At 35.5% G+C, this 18,430-nt stretch overlaps 1 protein-coding gene and 1 long non-coding RNA gene across 4 annotated transcripts; one reads left to right on the top strand and one right to left on the bottom strand.

The window, feature by feature from the left end:
• The first annotated feature begins 1,968 nt into the window (after positions 1–1,968).
• Positions 1,969–13,919, top strand: LOC137629608 (uncharacterized). Of its 3 annotated transcripts, XR_011041554.1 has the most exons (4): positions 10,083–10,575; positions 10,978–11,113; positions 13,437–13,564; positions 13,711–13,919. It is a non-coding gene; the product is annotated as an uncharacterized lncRNA (long non-coding RNA). The 3 variants fall into 3 exon arrangements; XR_011041553.1 differs by lacking the exons at positions 10,083–10,575; positions 10,978–11,113 and adding an exon at positions 1,969–2,177; XR_011041552.1 differs by lacking the exons at positions 10,083–10,575; positions 10,978–11,113 and having other exon boundaries at positions 13,179–13,564.
• A 2,636-nt stretch (positions 13,920–16,555) lies between these two features.
• LOC137629607 (protein virilizer homolog) lies at positions 16,556–18,424 on the bottom strand. Its single transcript, XM_068361090.1, has 3 exons — positions 18,420–18,424; positions 17,816–18,017; positions 16,556–17,422 (listed from the first exon to the last, which is right to left on the bottom strand). Exons 1-3 carry the CDS (start codon positions 18,420–18,422, stop codon positions 17,313–17,315), a joined length of 315 nt encoding a protein of 104 aa, XP_068217191.1. The 5' UTR covers positions 18,423–18,424; the 3' UTR covers positions 16,556–17,312.
• Positions 18,425–18,430: the final 6 nt, after the last annotated feature.

Below are 18,430 nucleotides of genomic sequence, written 5' to 3' on the forward strand. Positions count from 1 at the left end.
TAGTGTAGCATACATTTATACCATGACTGATAAAGAAAAAAAAAACATCATAGTTTGTAAAGAGCCCGGTGAAATTTGTTCATCTGGTAACACAGACTTCCGAAAGCAAGTAGCAGACAATTTCAGCGCCACTTGTTTCGGATACGCCTTACTAAAGTGGCCAAATCCTCATAGAAATCCAAGCGACGTTCCTGTCTTCACTTTACTGTCTTTTGTTAGTTAAGCTTGGTTTTCGACCGAGTGGTTCATAACCTGGTTATGAAACCATTACGTCATAATGATGTCACAGCTCTCAGCCAATAAACTGTAATTGGAACTACTTGTGCACTGAAATCTTTCTACCCGGAGATAGCTACCCGAGGATAGCGTTATGTTCGGCTAGCAGTAAATAACTCTCTCGATTAGTAAGGCCAGGTATAATAACAGACGATGCTATAGTAGAGGACCCTGGTGAGGAAATGAGGAAATAATAAAAAAAAAAAAAAACATGAAGTAATGAACATTTAAAATAAAATACTTTAAAACATTAACATTAAAACAGAAAAGAGGAAAATTTCCCTGTTTTACGAAAATAGGAAGAAAACTTCGAAATCAACAGGGCAATTTTACTCTGTTTCGCATTTATGAAAAGCACAATACATAAGAAAAGAAAAATGAGAGAAGCTATAAAATCTCTAACAAATAGTAGAAAAGTTGGTTCTATTAATGACAGTACTAATACTCTGGTGTATATATAGACCTAACCACTGAAAGTCATACTTATAGGCCTACTTACTTATACTTGGTATACTGAAAGTCATAATGACAGATGGAGGAAAATTTCCGTTGTTTTGGGAAATTTTGAGTTCAAAAAGGTAAAAAGGAAAATAAAATACTAAAATCAAGTGGGAAATTTTATTCGAAGGTTCCATATGAAAGAGCCCCTGTCCAGCAAGAAGGGCTGGGCAATCTCACAAGCAAGCTAGCAAGATGGTAAAATAAAATTGGGAGAAGACACAAAATCTATGACAAGTAGCAAAAAAGATTGTTTCTGTTTCTGAGGGCACGAATTCTGAACAGATGGCAGTGGGAATAGATCGAGAGTTTAACTGTTACGTTGTTGCAGCTTAACTATCCCTCCCGGCAAACTGAGGATTGATGAAACTTTTAATCCGACCCAAAGAATTCCTATTATACAATAGGTTGAAAACAACTGAATAAGTCTTCATGTTAAAGATAATATTACTATTTACTTGGAATTTTCTCCTCAAATAAGAATTAAACTTATGTTATCGGTATGCATTCAATACATTATGTACTTCTGTTTTTCATAACTTTATATATGGTATTCTCTAAATTATCCATCCTTGTTCAATATCTACTATTATTTTTCTTGCTTCACACTAATGTATAAAAATATTTTGTTTTCAAAGACATATAAACAGTTTTTCTTTTAGTAAACTCGTAATTTTCTCTTCACAAATATTTGTTTTGTATCTAGATTTCTATTATGCTTTAGGCCTACTGTATTCCTATTGATGAATGTAACTCAAGTTCAGAAGATAGCCATGAACTAATGGCTGACTAAAACTGTAGTTAGTAAAATAAATGTAAAGTAAAACCATGAAAAAATAGTTTCATTTTTACCCCCTGATGAGTTAATGTCGTGAGGTGATAGAAGCCATATGTTCAATTGATCATTATTTATATATATATATATATATATATATATATATATATATATATATATATATATATATATATATATATATATATACATATATATATGTGTGTGTGTGTGTGTATATATATATATATATATATATATATATATATATATATATATATATATATATATATATATATATATATATATATATATATATATATATATATTAGAACAAGGATATATTTTGCTTGAGAAAGGGAATTTTTTAAGACCAAAACAAGGAAATTTAGTCTAGCCCATCTTGCAACACTGATATAACAGACCTATCACTATATCAGTCATAAATGTTGACATGCGAATTTGGTGTTTGAATAACTGCACAGATATTGAAGAAAAAAATTCTCATTCCTAATTTTGCTTACATTATGGAATAAAGAATTAGTGGACGCAAATTTAAAACAATAAGAAATTCCATTTAGGCAGCAAGTTGCATCCAGAAGCAGGCCTCGTGGTTGAAGCATCAAATTTGGTAATTTTCAAGTTTTTTACTATTATTATTATTATTATTATTATTATTATTATTATTATTATTATTATTATTATTATTATTATTACCTGCTAAGCTACAACCCTAGTTGGATAAGCAGGATATGCTGTAAGCCCAGGGCCTCCAACAGGGAAAGTAACCCAGTAAGGAAAGGAAACTAGGAAAAATAGAATATTTTAAGAACAGTAACAAAATTAGAATAAATATTTCCAATATAAACTTTAACAAAACAAGATGAAGAGAAGACAGTGGAAGACCATGGTACAGAGGCTATGGCACTACCCAAGACTAGAGAGCAATAGTTTGATTTTCTTGACAAAAATACATCTCTGCCTGCTAGAAATAGAAAAAAATGTTTGCAAAACATGGATTTGGTAAAAAACTTGAACCACATACATGGTATTATCAGAATCATGTAAAATATTGATATCTTAGGATAGTTGTTCGGGGGTTAGAACCCATGATATCTGAGGGTAATTCTCTTGTAATATCACTCGCAGAAATATTATACAGTAGGAAGCGGCCGGAGGGACCTTCCATCTGGAGGACATGGCTATCTCACCTAAAAATAGATTTTTCCTAGGTAAAAATCCGTTTTAAAAACATTATAAGAGAAATTTCATATATAACGGATTTTGAGCGAAGCGAAAAATCTAGCCATGACATCCTGATGGAAGGTTCCTTCAGTAGCTTCCTAGGGTATATTTAACTACAGATAGGAAGCTACTGAAGGAACCTTCCGTCAGGACGTCATGGCTTGAGCCCAAAAAAACTATTAAAAGACATGTTAGCCTGTTCAACATAAAACAGATTTTGACCGAAGCAAAAAATATTTTTGGGTGAGATGGCCATGATGGTTTTTCTACATGTTTGAACTGTTAAAATTCTACCGATTCAACCACCTGATTAGGAAGATCATTCAACGACTTGGTCACAGGTGGAATAAAACATCTAGAATACTGTGCAATATTGAGCCTCATGATGTAAAAGACCTGACTATTAGAATTAACTGCAGGCAACTGCATGCCCAGTATTACTAACATGATGGCACTGTCCATGAAGATCTGAATGTAGAGGATGGTCAGAATTATCAAAAAATTTTCTCGACTGAAATACATCTGTGGTTGCCACGAATAGAAATGATTTTTGCGACACGTTGGGTTGGTATAGAATTTGAGCCCCATACATAGTATAATCAGAATCATGAATAATATTGTATCTAACCCGTTCCAGAATTTTGCGATAGAGGGGTAAAAATGGGTAATTTTCACTTTTTTTACTTTGCTCGACTGAAATACGTATCTGGTTGCCAGACATAGAAACAATTTTTGCGTCACATTGAGTTGGTATAGAATTTGAGCCCCATACATAGTATAATCAGAATCATGAATAATATTGTATCTAACCCATTCCAGAATTTTGAGATAGAGGGGTAAAAATGGGTAATTTTCACTTTTTTTACTTTTCTCGACTGATATACATATCTGGTTGCCAGACATAGAAACAATTTTTGCGCCACATTGAGTTGGTATAGAATTTGAGCCCCATACATAGTATAATCAGAATCATGAATAATATTGTATCTAACCCATTCCAGAATTTTGCGATAGAGGGGTAAAAATGGGTAATTTTCACTTTTTTTACTTTTCTCGACTGATATACATATCTGGTTGCCAGACATAGAAACAATTTTTGCGCCACATTGAGTTGGTATAGAATTTGAGCCCCATACATAGTATAATCAGAATCATGAATAATATTGTATCTAACCCATTCCAGAATTTTGCATTAGAGGAGTAAAAATTGGTAAATTTCACTTTTTTGACATTTCTCGACTGATATACATATCTGGTTGCCAGACAGAGAAACATTTTTTGCGCCACATTGAGTTGGTATAGAATTTGAGCCCCATACATAGTATAATCAGAATCATGAATAATATTGTATCTAACCCATTCCAGAATTTTGCATTAGAGGAGTAAAAATTGGTAAATTTCACTTTTTTGACATTTCTCGACTGATATACATATCTGGTTGCCAGACATAGAAACAATTTTTGCGCCACATTGAGTTGGTATAGAATTTGAGCCCCATACATAGTATAATCAGAATCATGAATAATATTGTATCTAACCCATTCCAGAATTTTGCATTAGAGGAGTAAAAATTGGTAAATTTCACTTTTTTGACATTTCTCGACTGATATACATATCTGGTTGCCAGACAGAGAAACAATTTTTGCGCCACATTGAGTTGGTATAGAATTTGAGCCCCATACATAGTATAATCAGAATCATGAATAATATTGTATCTAACCCATTCCAGAATTTTGCATTAGAGGAGTAAAAATTGGTAAATTTCACTTTTTTGACATTTCTCGACTGATATACATATCTGGTTGCCAGACATAGAAACAATTTTTGCGCCACATTGAGTTGGTATAGAATTTGAGCCCCATACATAGTATAATCAGAATCATGAATAATATTGTATCTAACCCATTTCAGAATTTTGCATTAGAGGAGTAAAAATTGGTAAATTTCACTTTTTTGACATTTCTCGACTGATATACATATCTGGTTGCCAGACAGAGAAACAATTTTTGCGCCACATTGAGTTGGTATAGAATTTGAGCCCCATACATAGTATAATCAGAATCATGAATAATATTGTATCTAACCCATTTCAGAATTTTGCATTAGAGGAGTAAAAATTGGTAAATTTCACTTTTTTGACATTTCTCGACTGATATACATATCTGGTTGCCAGACATAGAAACAATTTTTGCGCCACATTGAGTTGGTATAGAATTTGAACCCCATACATAGTATAATCAGAATCATGAATAATATTGTATCTAACCCATTTCAGAATTTTGCATTAGAGGAGTAAAAATTGGTAAATTTCACTTTTTTGACATTTCTCGACTGATATACATATCTGGTTGCCAGACATAGAAACAATTTTTGCGCCACATTGAGTTGGTATAGAATTTGAGCCCCATACATAGTATAATCAGAATCATGAATAATATTGTATCTAACCCATTTCAGAATTTTGCATTAGAGGCGTAAAAATTGGTAAATTTCACTTTTTTGACATTTCTCGACTAATATACATATCTGGTTGCCAGACATAGAAACAATTTTTGCGCCACATTGAGTTGGTATAGAATTTGAGCCCCATACATAGTATAATCAGAATCATGAATAATATTGTATCTAACCCATTCCAGAATTTTGCATTAGAGGAGTAAAAATTGGTAAATTTAACTTTTTTGACATTTCTCGACTGATATACATATCTGGTTGCCAGACATAGAAACAATTTTTGCGCCACATTGAGTTGGTATAGAATTTGAGCCCCATACATAGTATAATCAGAATCATGAATAATATTGTATCTAACCCATTTCAGAATTTTGCATTAGAGGAGTAAAAATTGGTAAATTTCACTTTTTTGACATTTCTCGACTGATATACATATCTGGTTGCCAGACATAGAAGCAATTTTTGCGCCACATTGAGTTGGTATAGAATTTGAGCCCCATACATAGTATAATCAGAATCATGAATAATATTGTATCTAACCCATTTCAGAATTTTGCATTAGAGGAGTAAAAATTGGTAAATTTCACTTTTTTGACATTTCTCGACTGATATACATATCTGGTTGCCAGACATAGAAACAATTTTTGCGCCACATTGAGTTGGTATAGAATTTGAGCCCCATACATAGTATAATCAGAATCATGAATAATATTGTATCTAACCCATTTCAGAATTTTGCATTAGAGGAGTAAAAATTGGTAAATTTCACTTTTTTGACATTTCTCGACTGATATACATATCTGGTTGCCAGACATAGAAACAATTTTTGCGCCACATTGAGTTGGTATAGAATTTGAGCCCCATACATAGTATAATCAGAATCATGAATAATATTGTATCTAACCCATTTCAGAATTTTGCATTAGAGGAGTAAAAATTGGTAAATTTCACTTTTTTGACATTTCTCGACTGATATACATATCTGGTTGCCAGACAGAGAAACAATTTTTGCGCCACATTGAGTTGGTATAGAATTTGAGCCCCATACATAGTATAATCAGAATCATGAATAATATTGTATCTAACCCATTCCAGAATTTTGCATTAGAGGAGTAAAAATTGGTAAATTTCACTTTTTTGACATTTCTCGACTGATATACATATCTGGTTGCCAGACATAGAAACAATTTTTGCGCCACATTGAGTTGGTATAGAATTTGAGCCCCATACATAGTATAATCAGAATCATGAATAATATTGTATCTAACCCATTTCAGAATTTTGCATTAGAGGAGTAAAAATTGGTAAATTTCACTTTTTTGACATTTCTCGACTGATATACATATCTGGTTGCCAGACAGAGAAACAATTTTTGCGCCACATTGAGTTGGTATAGAATTTGAGCCCCATACATAGTATAATCAGAATCATGAATAATATTGTATCTAACCCATTTCAGAATTTTGCATTAGAGGAGTAAAAATTGGTAAATTTCACTTTTTTGACATTTCTCGACTGATATACATATCTGGTTGCCAGACATAGAAACAATTTTTGCGCCACATTGAGTTGGTATAGAATTTGAACCCCATACATAGTATAATCAGAATCATGAATAATATTGTATCTAACCCATTTCAGAATTTTGCATTAGAGGAGTAAAAATTGGTAAATTTCACTTTTTTGACATTTCTCGACTGATATACATATCTGGTTGCCAGACATAGAAACAATTTTTGCGCCACATTGAGTTGGTATAGAATTTGAGCCCCATACATAGTATAATCAGAATCATGAATAATATTGTATCTAACCCATTTCAGAATTTTGCATTAGAGGCGTAAAAATTGGTAAATTTCACTTTTTTGACATTTCTCGACTAATATACATATCTGGTTGCCAGACATAGAAACAATTTTTGCGCCACATTGAGTTGGTATAGAATTTGAGCCCCATACATAGTATAATCAGAATCATGAATAATATTGTATCTAACCCATTCCAGAATTTTGCATTAGAGGAGTAAAAATTGGTAAATTTAACTTTTTTGACATTTCTCGACTGATATACATATCTGGTTGCCAGACATAGAAACAATTTTTGCGCCACATTGAGTTGGTATAGAATTTGAGCCCCATACATAGTATAATCAGAATCATGAATAATATTGTATCTAACCCATTTCAGAATTTTGCATTAGAGGAGTAAAAATTGGTAAATTTCACTTTTTTGACATTTCTCGACTGATATACATATCTGGTTGCCAGACATAGAAGCAATTTTTGCGCCACATTGAGTTGGTATAGAATTTGAGCCCCATACATAGTATAATCAGAATCATGAATAATATTGTATCTAACCCATTTCAGAATTTTGCATTAGAGGAGTAAAAATTGGTAAATTTCACTTTTTTGACATTTCTCGACTGATATACATATCTGGTTGCCAGACATAGAAACAATTTTTGCGCCACATTGAGTTGGTATAGAATTTGAGCCCCATACATAGTATAATCAGAATCATGAATAATATTGTATCTAACCCATTTCAGAATTTTGCATTAGAGGAGTAAAAATTGGTAAATTTCACTTTTTTGACATTTCTCGACTGATATACATATCTGGTTGCCAGACATAGAAACAATTTTTGCGCCACATTGAGTTGGTATAGAATTTGAGCCCCATACATAGTATAATCAGAATCATGAATAATATTGTATCTAACCCATTTCAGAATTTTGCATTAGAGGAGTAAAAATTGGTAAATTTCACTTTTTTGACATTTCTCGACTAATATACATATCTGGTTGCCAGACATAGAAACAATTTTTGCGCCACATTGAGTTGGTATAGAATTTGAGCCCCATACATAGTATAATCAGAATCATGAATAATATTGTATCTAACCCATTCCAGAATTTTGCATTAGAGGAGTAAAAATTGGTAAATTTCACTTTTTTGACATTTCTCGACTGATATACATATCTGGTTGCCAGACATAGAAACAATTTTTGCGCCACATTGAGTTGGTATAGAATTTGAGCCCCATACATAGTATAATCAGAATCATGAATAATATTGTATCTAACCCATTTCAGAATTTTGCATTAGAGGAGTAAAAATTGGTAAATTTCACTTTTTTGACATTTCTCGACTGATATACATATCTGGTTGCCAGACATAGAAACAATTTTTGCGCCACATTGAGTTGGTATAGAATTTGAACCCCATACATAGTATAATCAGAATCATGAATAATATTGTATCTAACCCATTTCAGAATTTTGCATTAGAGGAGTAAAAATTGGTAAATTTCACTTTTTTGACATTTCTCAACTGATATACATATCTGGTTGCCAGACATAGAAACAATTTTTGCGCCACATTGAGTTGGTATAGAATTTGAGCCCCATACATAGTATAATCAGAATCATGAATAATATTGTATCTAACCCATTTCAGAATTTTGCATTAGAGGAGTAAAAATTGGTAAATTTCACTTTTTTGACATTTCTCGACTGATATACATATCTGGTTGCCAGACATAGAAACAATTTTTGCGCCACATTGAGTTGGTATAGAATTTGAGCCCCATACATAGTATAATCAGAATCATGAATAATATTGTATCTAACCCATTCCAGAATTTTGCATTAGAGGAGTAAAAATTGGTAAATTTCACTTTTTTGACATTTCTCGACTGATATACATATCTGGTTGCCAGACATAGAAACAATTTTTGCGCCACATTGAGTTGGTATAGAATTTGAGCCCCATACATAGTATAATCAGAATCATGAATAATATTGTATCTAACCCATTTCAGAATTTTGCATTAGAGGAGTAAAAATTGGTAAATTTCACTTTTTTGACATTTCTCGACTGATATACATATCTGGTTGCCAGACATAGAAACAATTTTTGCACCACATTGAGTTGGTATAGAATTTGAACCCCATACATAGTATAATCAGAATCATGAATAATATTGTATCTAACCCATTTCAGAATTTTGCATTAGAGGAGTAAAAATTGGTAAATTTCACTTTTTTGACATTTCTCGACTGATATACATATCTGGTTGCCAGACATAGAAACAATTTTTGCGCCACATTGAGTTGGTATAGAATTTGAGCCCCATACATAGTATAATCAGAATCATGAATAATATTGTATCTAACCCATTCCAGAATTTTGCATTAGAGGAGTAAAAATTGGTAAATTTCACTTTTTTGACATTTCTCGACTGATATACATATCTGGTTGCCAGACATAGAAACAATTTTTGCGCCACATTGAGTTGGTATAGAATTTGAGCCCCATACATAGTATAATCAGAATCATGAATAATATTGTATCTAACCCATTTCAGAATTTTGCATTAGAGGAGTAAAAATTGGTAAATTTCACTTTTTTGACATTTCTCGACTGATATACATATCTGGTTGCCAGACATAGAAACAATTTTTGCGCCACATTGAGTTGGTATAGAATTTGAGCCCCATACATAGTATAATCAGAATCATGAATAATATTGTATCTAACCCATCCCAGAATTTTGCATTAGAGGAGTAAAAATTGGTAAATTTCACTTTTTTGACATTTCTCGACTGATATACATATCTGGTTGCCAGACATAGAAACAATTTTTGCGCCACATTGAGTTGGTATAGAATTTGAGCCCCATACATAGTATAATCAGAATCATGAATAATATTGTATCTAACCCATTTCAGAATTTTGCGATAGAGGAGTAAAAATGAGTAATTTTCACTTTTTTTACTTTTCTCGACTGAAATACATATCTGGTTGCCAGACATAGAAACAATTTTTGCGTCACATTGAGTTGGTATAGAATTTGAGCCCCATACATAGTATAATCAGAATCATGAATAATATTGTATCTAACCCATTTCAGAATTCTGCAGATTGATGGATAAAAACGGGTAACTTCAAAGTTGGGTTACTTAGGTTTCATACTGGTGCTAGTATTACGTTATGGGTTGGAGGTTAGCTGTGGAAAAAGACCGAGAATTTATCAACATAGGCTATAACACTTCAACGTCCAAATATCCTGAGCGGGATCTTTAAAACACCTACTTTGTGGTATTCAAGGTGAACAAGTTCATGCTTGAATGAAATTTACTCTTTGGCAACTCATAGCTACACTCCTCTGCTCTTTGAATCAGCCAATCAAAAGCTGCCTGCCCCTCTCATCAAAACTGTTGGGCGTTCGAAAGACACCTCAGGCATCCTCTGGTTGGAAAAGCGTCAAGACATATCGCAGCTACTTCCACAGATTTGCCCACTCCCCCAACCTTCGTAATCATGGTAAGTACACAGTGACTGTGAGATAGTGAAGCCTACCTTTTGATGTGGATTTGCAGTGCTTTAGTGTTACTGAAGTGTCGTAGTGACTAATGAAAAAAGTATTGATCACATGCGGGATACTTAGGTCAAGTTTAGAGAGACCACGCTCATCCCACGTGGAACCTTTTGGACCGTAACGGTTAAACCAGCCAATAGAATACGACACCTAACAAATTTATTTTAGTGCTTGGTTTAGAAATTTTTGAATATTTTTACTAAAAATGATAGTGATGATTTAGAGATGTTAGGTTCATGTGCATGTAAATTATTAACTTACAAGGGATTGAATGATAGGTTTTTGTTAGGCAAAGTTACATTTTTTCCATTACATGAATTTAGAATTGTTTTTTTATGTTTTTGCAGTTTCACAGCCATATGTTTTATGGGCATCGCAATGCTGCATTGGAGATTCAGGATTGTACACCATGGGTAGCCCCTGACGATGCTGAAGGAAGTGATGTGGAAGAGAAAAAGAGGGCTTTTGAAGAATGGCTGCAAAGTAATAGTATAGAGAAGTATGAAAAATATAGAGAAAAAATGTGGAAGTAAAGCTCAAGGTACGCGAGGCAAAGAGGGCAGCTCACCTGAGGTGGGGTCAGGGATTGGGTCAGTCATATGAAGAGAATAAGAAAAAGTTGTTTTGGAAAGAAGTGAAGAAAGTAAGGAAGGCTGGCTCAAGAATTGAAGAGACAGTGAAAGATGGAAATGGAAGGTTGTTAAAATGAGAGGAGGCAAGGAAAAGGTGGCCGGAATATTTTGAAAGTTTACTGAATGTTGAGGATAATAGGGAGGCATATATAATTGCTGTTGCAGGTGTTGAGGTCCCGGTGATGGGAGATGAGAATGAGAGAGAGAGATTACAATAGAGGAAGTGAGGAGAGCACTAGATGAAACGAGAGTAGGAAAAGCATCTGGTATGGATGGTGTGAGAGCTGAGATGTTGAAGGAAGAGGGTGTGACTGTACTTGAATGGTTGGTGAGATTGTTTAATATGTGTTTTGTGTTGTCAATGGTACCAGTAGATTGGGTTTGTGCATGTATTGTACCACTATATAAGGGTAAGGGAGATGTGCATGAGTGTTGTATTTCAAGAGGTATTAGTTTGTTGAGTGTAGTTGGAAAAGTGTATGGTAGAGTAATGATAAATAGGATTAAAGATAAAACAGAGAATGCAATCTTAAAAGTACAGGGTGGTTTTAGAAGAGGTAGGGGTTGTATGAATCAGATTTTATCAGTTAGGCAGATATGCGAGAAATATTTAGCAAAAGGTAAGGAGGTGTATGTTGCATTTATGGATCTGGAGAAAGCATATGATAGAGTTGATAGGGAAGCAATGTTGAATATGATGAGGTTATATGGAGTTGGTGGAAGGTTGTTGCAAGCAGTGAAAAGTTTCTACAAAGGTAGTAAAGCATGTGTTAGAATAGGAAATGAAGTGAGTGATTGGTTTCCGGTGAGAGTGGGGCTGAGACAGGGATGTGTGATGTCGCCGTGGTTGTTTAACTTGTATGTTGATGGAGTGGTGAGAGAGGTGAATGCTCGAGTGCTTGGACGAGGATTAAAACTAGTAGGCGAGAATGATCATGAATGGGAGGTAAATCGTTGTTGTTTACGGATGATACTGTACTGGTTGCAGATGCGGAAGAGAAGCTTGGGCGATTAGTGACAGAATTTGGAAGGGTGTGTGAGAGAAGGAAGTTGAGAGTTAATGTGGGTAAGAGTAAGGTTATGAGATGTACGAGAAGGGAGGGTGGTGCAAGGTTGAATGTCATGTTGAATGGAGAGTTACTTCAGGAGGTGGATCAGTTCAAGTACTTGGGGTCTGTTGTTGCAGCCAATGGTGGAGTGGAAGCAGATGTACGTCAGGGAGTGAATGAAGGATGCAAAGTGTTGGGGGCAGTTAAGGGAGTAGTAGAAAATAGAGGGTTGGGCATGAATGTAAAGAGAGTTCTATATGAGAAAGTGATTGTACCAACTGTGATGTATGGATCGGAGTTGTGGGGAATGAAAGTGATGGAGACAGAAATTGAATGTGTTTGAGATGAAGTGTCTAAGGAGTATGGCTGGTGTATCTCGAGTAGATAGGGTTAGAAACAAAGTGGTGAGAGTGAGAACGGGTGTAAGAAATGAGTTAGCAGCTAGAGTGGATATGAATCTGTTGAGGTGGTTTGGCGATGTTGAGAGAATGGAAAATGGCTGTCTGCTAAAGAAGGTGATGAATGCAAGAGTTGATGGGAGAAGTACAAGGGGAAGACCAAGGTTTGGGTGGATGGATGGAGTGAAGGAAGCTCTTGGTGATAGGAGGATAGATGTGAGAGAGGCAAGAGAGCGTGCTAGAAATAGGAATGAATGGCGAGCAATTGTGACGCAGTTCCAGTAGGCCCTGCTGCTTCCTCCGGTGCCTTAGATGACCGCGGAGGTAGCAGCAGTAGGGGATTCAGCATTATGAAGCTTCATCTGTGGTGGACAACGGGGGAGGGTGGGCTGTGGCACCCTAGCAGTACCAGCTGAACTCGGTTGGGTTCCTTGTCAGGCTGGGAGGAACGTAGAGAGTAGAGGTCCCCTTTTTGTTTTGTTTCATTTGTTGATGTCGGCAACCCCCCAAAATTGGGGGAGGTGCCTTGGTATATTTATGTTGTATTATTATACTGAAAAAAAAATAATCTTGACTCGGAGGTATTTACATGTGAACAGTCAAGTCATGTATTGTGAAGTTAAATATAAATTCAAATGTCCAATAATATTTTGTGGTTCAAAAAAGCACCTTTAAGTATAAAGATGGCCTTTTGATTGAAATTTATAGTCAAGTTGATTTTTGCCAGATGCCGCTGCCACCAGGTCATGACTGATGCCGCTGTCACCAGGTCACCCCAGATACTGCTGCTACCAGATCACCCCATAATATTTATTGAAGTATTATACTGAAAAAAAAAATCATCCTGACTCAAAGGTATTTACATGTGAACAGTCAAGTCATGTATTGTAAAGTTAAATAAAAATTCAAATGTCCAATAATATTTTGTGGTTCAAAAAAGCACCTTTAAGTATAAAGATGGCCTTTTGATTGAAATTTATAGTCAAGGTGATTTTTGCCAGATGCCGCTGCCACCAGGTCATGCAAGATGCCACTGCCAAGAGGGCACGCCACATGCCGCTGACACCAGATCACCTCAGATGCTGCTGCTACCAGATCACCCCATAATATTTATTGAAGTATTATACTGAAAAAAAAAATCATCTTGACTCAATGGTATTTACATGTGAACAGTCAAGTCATGTATTGTTAGGTTAAATATAAATTCAAATGTCCAATAATATTTTTGTGGTTAAAAAAAAAAAAACACCTTTAAGTATAAAGATGGCCTTTTGATTGAAATTTATAGTCAATGTAATTTTTGCTATAATTAAAGTACTATAATAAAAAATTATCTTGAGTTAAAATGATTTCCAAGCAAACATATGAGTCATACTGTATATTAATAGGTTAAATGTAAACTCAAATTGCCAATAACATTTCTGTCTGGCAACCAGAGATGTATTTTTTCGAGAAAAGTAAAAAAAGTGAAATTTACCCATTTTTATCCCCCAATCTGCAGAATTCTGAAATGGGTTAGATACAATATTATACAAGATTCTCATTATACTATGTATGTGGTTCAAGTTCTATACAAGCTCAATGAGTCTTCAAAATTATTTTTATGTCTGGCCACCAGATGTAGTTTAGTTGGGAAAAGTAAAAAATGTGAAAATTACTCATTTCTACCCCTTAGTCTGCAGAATTTTGAAATGGGTTATCTACAATATTATACAAGATTTGGTTTAAACTATGTATGTGGATCAAATTATATACCAAGTCAATGCTGCGCAAAAATCATTTCCATGTCTGGCAACCAGATATGTATTTTTTTCAAGAAAAGTAAAAAATAGCTTGAAAACTACCCATATTTACCCCTCAATCTGCAGAATTCTGAAATGGGTTAGATACAATATTATACATAATTTTTATTATACTACGTATGTGGTTTAATTTTTATACCATCCCAATATGTCGAAAATATTATTTCTACGTCTGACAGAGATTATTATTTTTTCAATAAAAGTAAAAAACATGAAAATTACTTATTTTTATCCCCCATTTTATGTATCTAGGAGTAATCATCAATAAAACTCTATTACCTACCAGCGAATTAACCTATTTCAGAGAGAAAACAAAAATTCGCCTCTCAGCCATAAAATGAACGGACTCCCTTAAATAAGGAGTATCAAACAGCCTCCTAAGGCTGTTCTACATTTAACAATTCAATCCCACATCGACTATGCAGCACCTACAGTCACCTCAGTGAGTGAAACTCAAAAAGCTTCCTTAGAAGTGGTACGAAACAATGTCATGAGACTCATCAGAAGCTCTCAAATATGGCGAAGACTGCTTCTAAAGAGATGAAACTAAACAAATTTTCATTTCGGCTAGGATAGATATCAGAAATTGCAGCATTATATTCAAGTCATTCAAAGCAGACAGAGACTTCTGAACAACAACCTCAATTGACACCTTATCCTTGGCAGAGGAGATTGATCCTCCAAGGACACACGCAAAGAGACTGCTGGATACACTTAGAGGAATGCAAATGCAAAATGAAGCCTATAAGAAATAAAAGCACAATGGCTACATCACTTCGGCCCCGTGGTCACCAAACCCCTTCCAGTACAACTTTACCATCCTCCCAGCAGCAAGCAAAGCTCTCTGCACGCCAGAACAACTTACAGCAGCAGCCGAAAATGCAATCGGCAACACCTACGCCTTGAACATCTGCTATACTGATGGATCACTGGATTATGATATCCTTGCAACAGCAGCAGCAGCAACAATCATTTCTCCATCAGGCTACAGAGAAAACTGGAGGCTTTCCAACCACGCCTCCACCCTGCAAACTGAGCTAGTGGCGATTGCCAAAAGCCCTAGAACACTCGGCCAGTCTACCTGGATGAAATACAACAATCCACACGGATTCAAGAGGAGCCATTCGGGCTCTCAGCAAAAAAGAACCCACTGAAAATGTCTACCTAATCACAGCAATTCAGTACTGTATCTAGCATTAGGTCACCAAAGCAACAATAGGCTGATCATCCTGAATTGAATTCCAACACACTGGAATCATTGGAAATGACGAGGCCGATTACCTAGCCAAGTCTGCAATAATGTGCTAGACAATCAATATCACTTCAACATCACTGAAAACCATCAAGAATCAAAGGATAGCCTTTTACAACATGCAAAAGACAAGTGAAGTAAGGCTAGCCTTTCTTGATGGCTCCAGATTGGCCAAATGGTACATCAAAGCAACTAACCTAATCCCGTATCCTATTACAAGAAATATTCCCCGCTAAGTTGCAGTCATTATTTGCAGACTGCAACTAGGATATCTATGCAACTGGCAAATCATCATCGATATCGACAAGGCCACAGCAGCACAACAGACCGGAAAGACAACAACTGTCGGCAACTGACAGATGAACCTCTGCAACACTACCTATTGCATTGTCCAGAAACAAGCCTACTAAGACAGAACTTCAACTCTAATATTCCTGTAACTGCGACAGCAATCGTAAAACACATTATCCCTTTAAAGTCCACCCTAGGTTTTATGGGAAACTTTAAAAAATCCTTTTAGTAGGTTATTATATTGGTAAATATCAAGACCTTTTTACTCCTATGTATTTTCAAAAAAGTTTCAAAATTAGTGAAATAATTGCATGCAATAAAATATCCCATATAGGTAACTTGGGCAAGTTTAGGCGGACCATGCTCATCTCATATGGGATCGTTTGGGCCATAACGGTAAACTTTTTCATGTTTATACTAAAGTTGATTTGCCCACAAATCATATGATTATTATTGATGAATCACTTTTTTTTGTTCCAATGTATAACAGAAACACAGAGATGGCTTTACAATTTAATTAATATAAGAAATACAATATACAATACAAAACAAAAAGAGTAAAAAAATACACAAAATATAATAAAACTTACTCATAATTATAAAAATTGAAACATACAGTACACACTTACTTACAAACCTTATGAAAGGAAGCAAAGCAATTCCTACTTTTAGTGAGGCATAGGGCCACCTTGCATTCCTCGTACATCCAGCACAAATCTAGCCACGCTGGAGCGGCAGAACAACTTGTACCCCCACTTGTCAGGCTTCTTGGCTACATGCTGGTGAAGGTTACCGGCCCTTGTGCCCTTGTAGGTGACGATCACTTCAATGGAGTGGATAGGGGTCTCGGGAAATTCAGGAACTCTTTTGACCTCGGTGAAGGGGACTCTCACCTTGAAGAATCAATCTTGGGAGGCTGTGGTTGCTGCCTGGTCATTGTCGTTGAAGTGAAGGAAGATCAAATTGACTTGAAGCGGTTCCTGGACATGAAGTCTGCAACTTGAGGACTCCTGGTCTTCACGGCCCAGAAGTCGACTATGCTAGGGAGGGAAACCAGGCCCATGTACATGATGAGGCAAAGGAAAACCATAAGATCCTCTTCTGATATGTGGAAGTTGCTACTTACATCCTTCTGTCTTGAATACAGGTTGGATTGGAACACAATGTGTTCCCACAATTCAGCTGTGAAGAACTGGGAGAAATATTCATAAGGTTCCCTCAAAAAGTCCGGCTGTGGATGAATGAAGTTTGGCAGGGACTAGATATCAATGTCGTCCTTTTTCCATTCATCAGCACGAGACCTCTTATGCTCAACCTCAGCTTCCTCTTCCACAGGCATCTCCTGAGGGACAACATTGACCTTGCGAGCTGAAACAAGAATAAAGTAACATTAGTGAAACAGTAAATGAATCATGTGTGCTTGTGTTTGTGCATGCATGTGTGCTTGTGTGTGCATGCATGTGTGCTTGTGTGTGTGCATGTGGGTCTGCATGTGTGTGTGCATTGTGTGTGTGCATTGTGTGTGCTTGCGTGTGCATGTGTGAGTGCATTAATGTGTGCTTGTGTGAGAGCATGTGTGTGCATGTGTATGTCAGTGAGAATGCAAGTAAACAAATAAGTTTTAAAAATACCCATTGTTTACACACCATTTAAAGAGCAACAAAATTTAAAGAACCCTTATAACAACAAGACTTTTAAAAACAATTTTTAAAACAGATATATCTCTCTCTCTCTCTCTCTCTCTCTCTCTCTCATACTAACCTCCAGAGATAGAAGGGTCAAAGGCATCCTCCTGAGTAAGGCCTGCGTCAGGAACATCGGTAGGGTCGTCGTCATCACTGTTAACGTCCAAAGGGCCCTCGTCCACATCACTTCCTTCAGCATCGTCAGGGGCTACCCATGGTGTACAATCCTGAATCTCCAATGCAGCATTGCGATGCCCATAAAACATATGGCTGTGAAACTGCAAAAACATAAAAAAACAATTCTAAATTCATGTAATGGAAAAAATGTAACTTTGCCTAACAAAAACCTATCATTCAATCCCTTGTAAGTTAATAATTTACATGCACATGAACCTAACATCTCTAAATCATCACTATCATTTTTAGTAAAAATATTCAAAAATTTCTAAACCAAGCACTAAAATAAATTTGTTAGGTGTCGTATTCTATTGGCTGGTTTAACCGTTACGGTCCAAAAGGTTCCACGTGGGATGAGCGTGGTCTCTCTAAACTCGACCTAAGTATCCCGCATGTGATCAATACTTTTTTCATTAGTCACTACGACACTTCAGTAACACTAAAGCACTGCAAATCCACATCAAAAGGTAGGCTTCACTATCTCACAGTCACTGTGTACTTACCATGATTACGA

The sequence above is a fragment of the Palaemon carinicauda genome, chromosome 37 (assembly GCF_036898095.1).
Source record: "Palaemon carinicauda isolate YSFRI2023 chromosome 37, ASM3689809v2, whole genome shotgun sequence".
Lineage (NCBI taxonomy): Eukaryota > Metazoa > Arthropoda > Malacostraca > Decapoda > Palaemonidae > Palaemon > Palaemon carinicauda.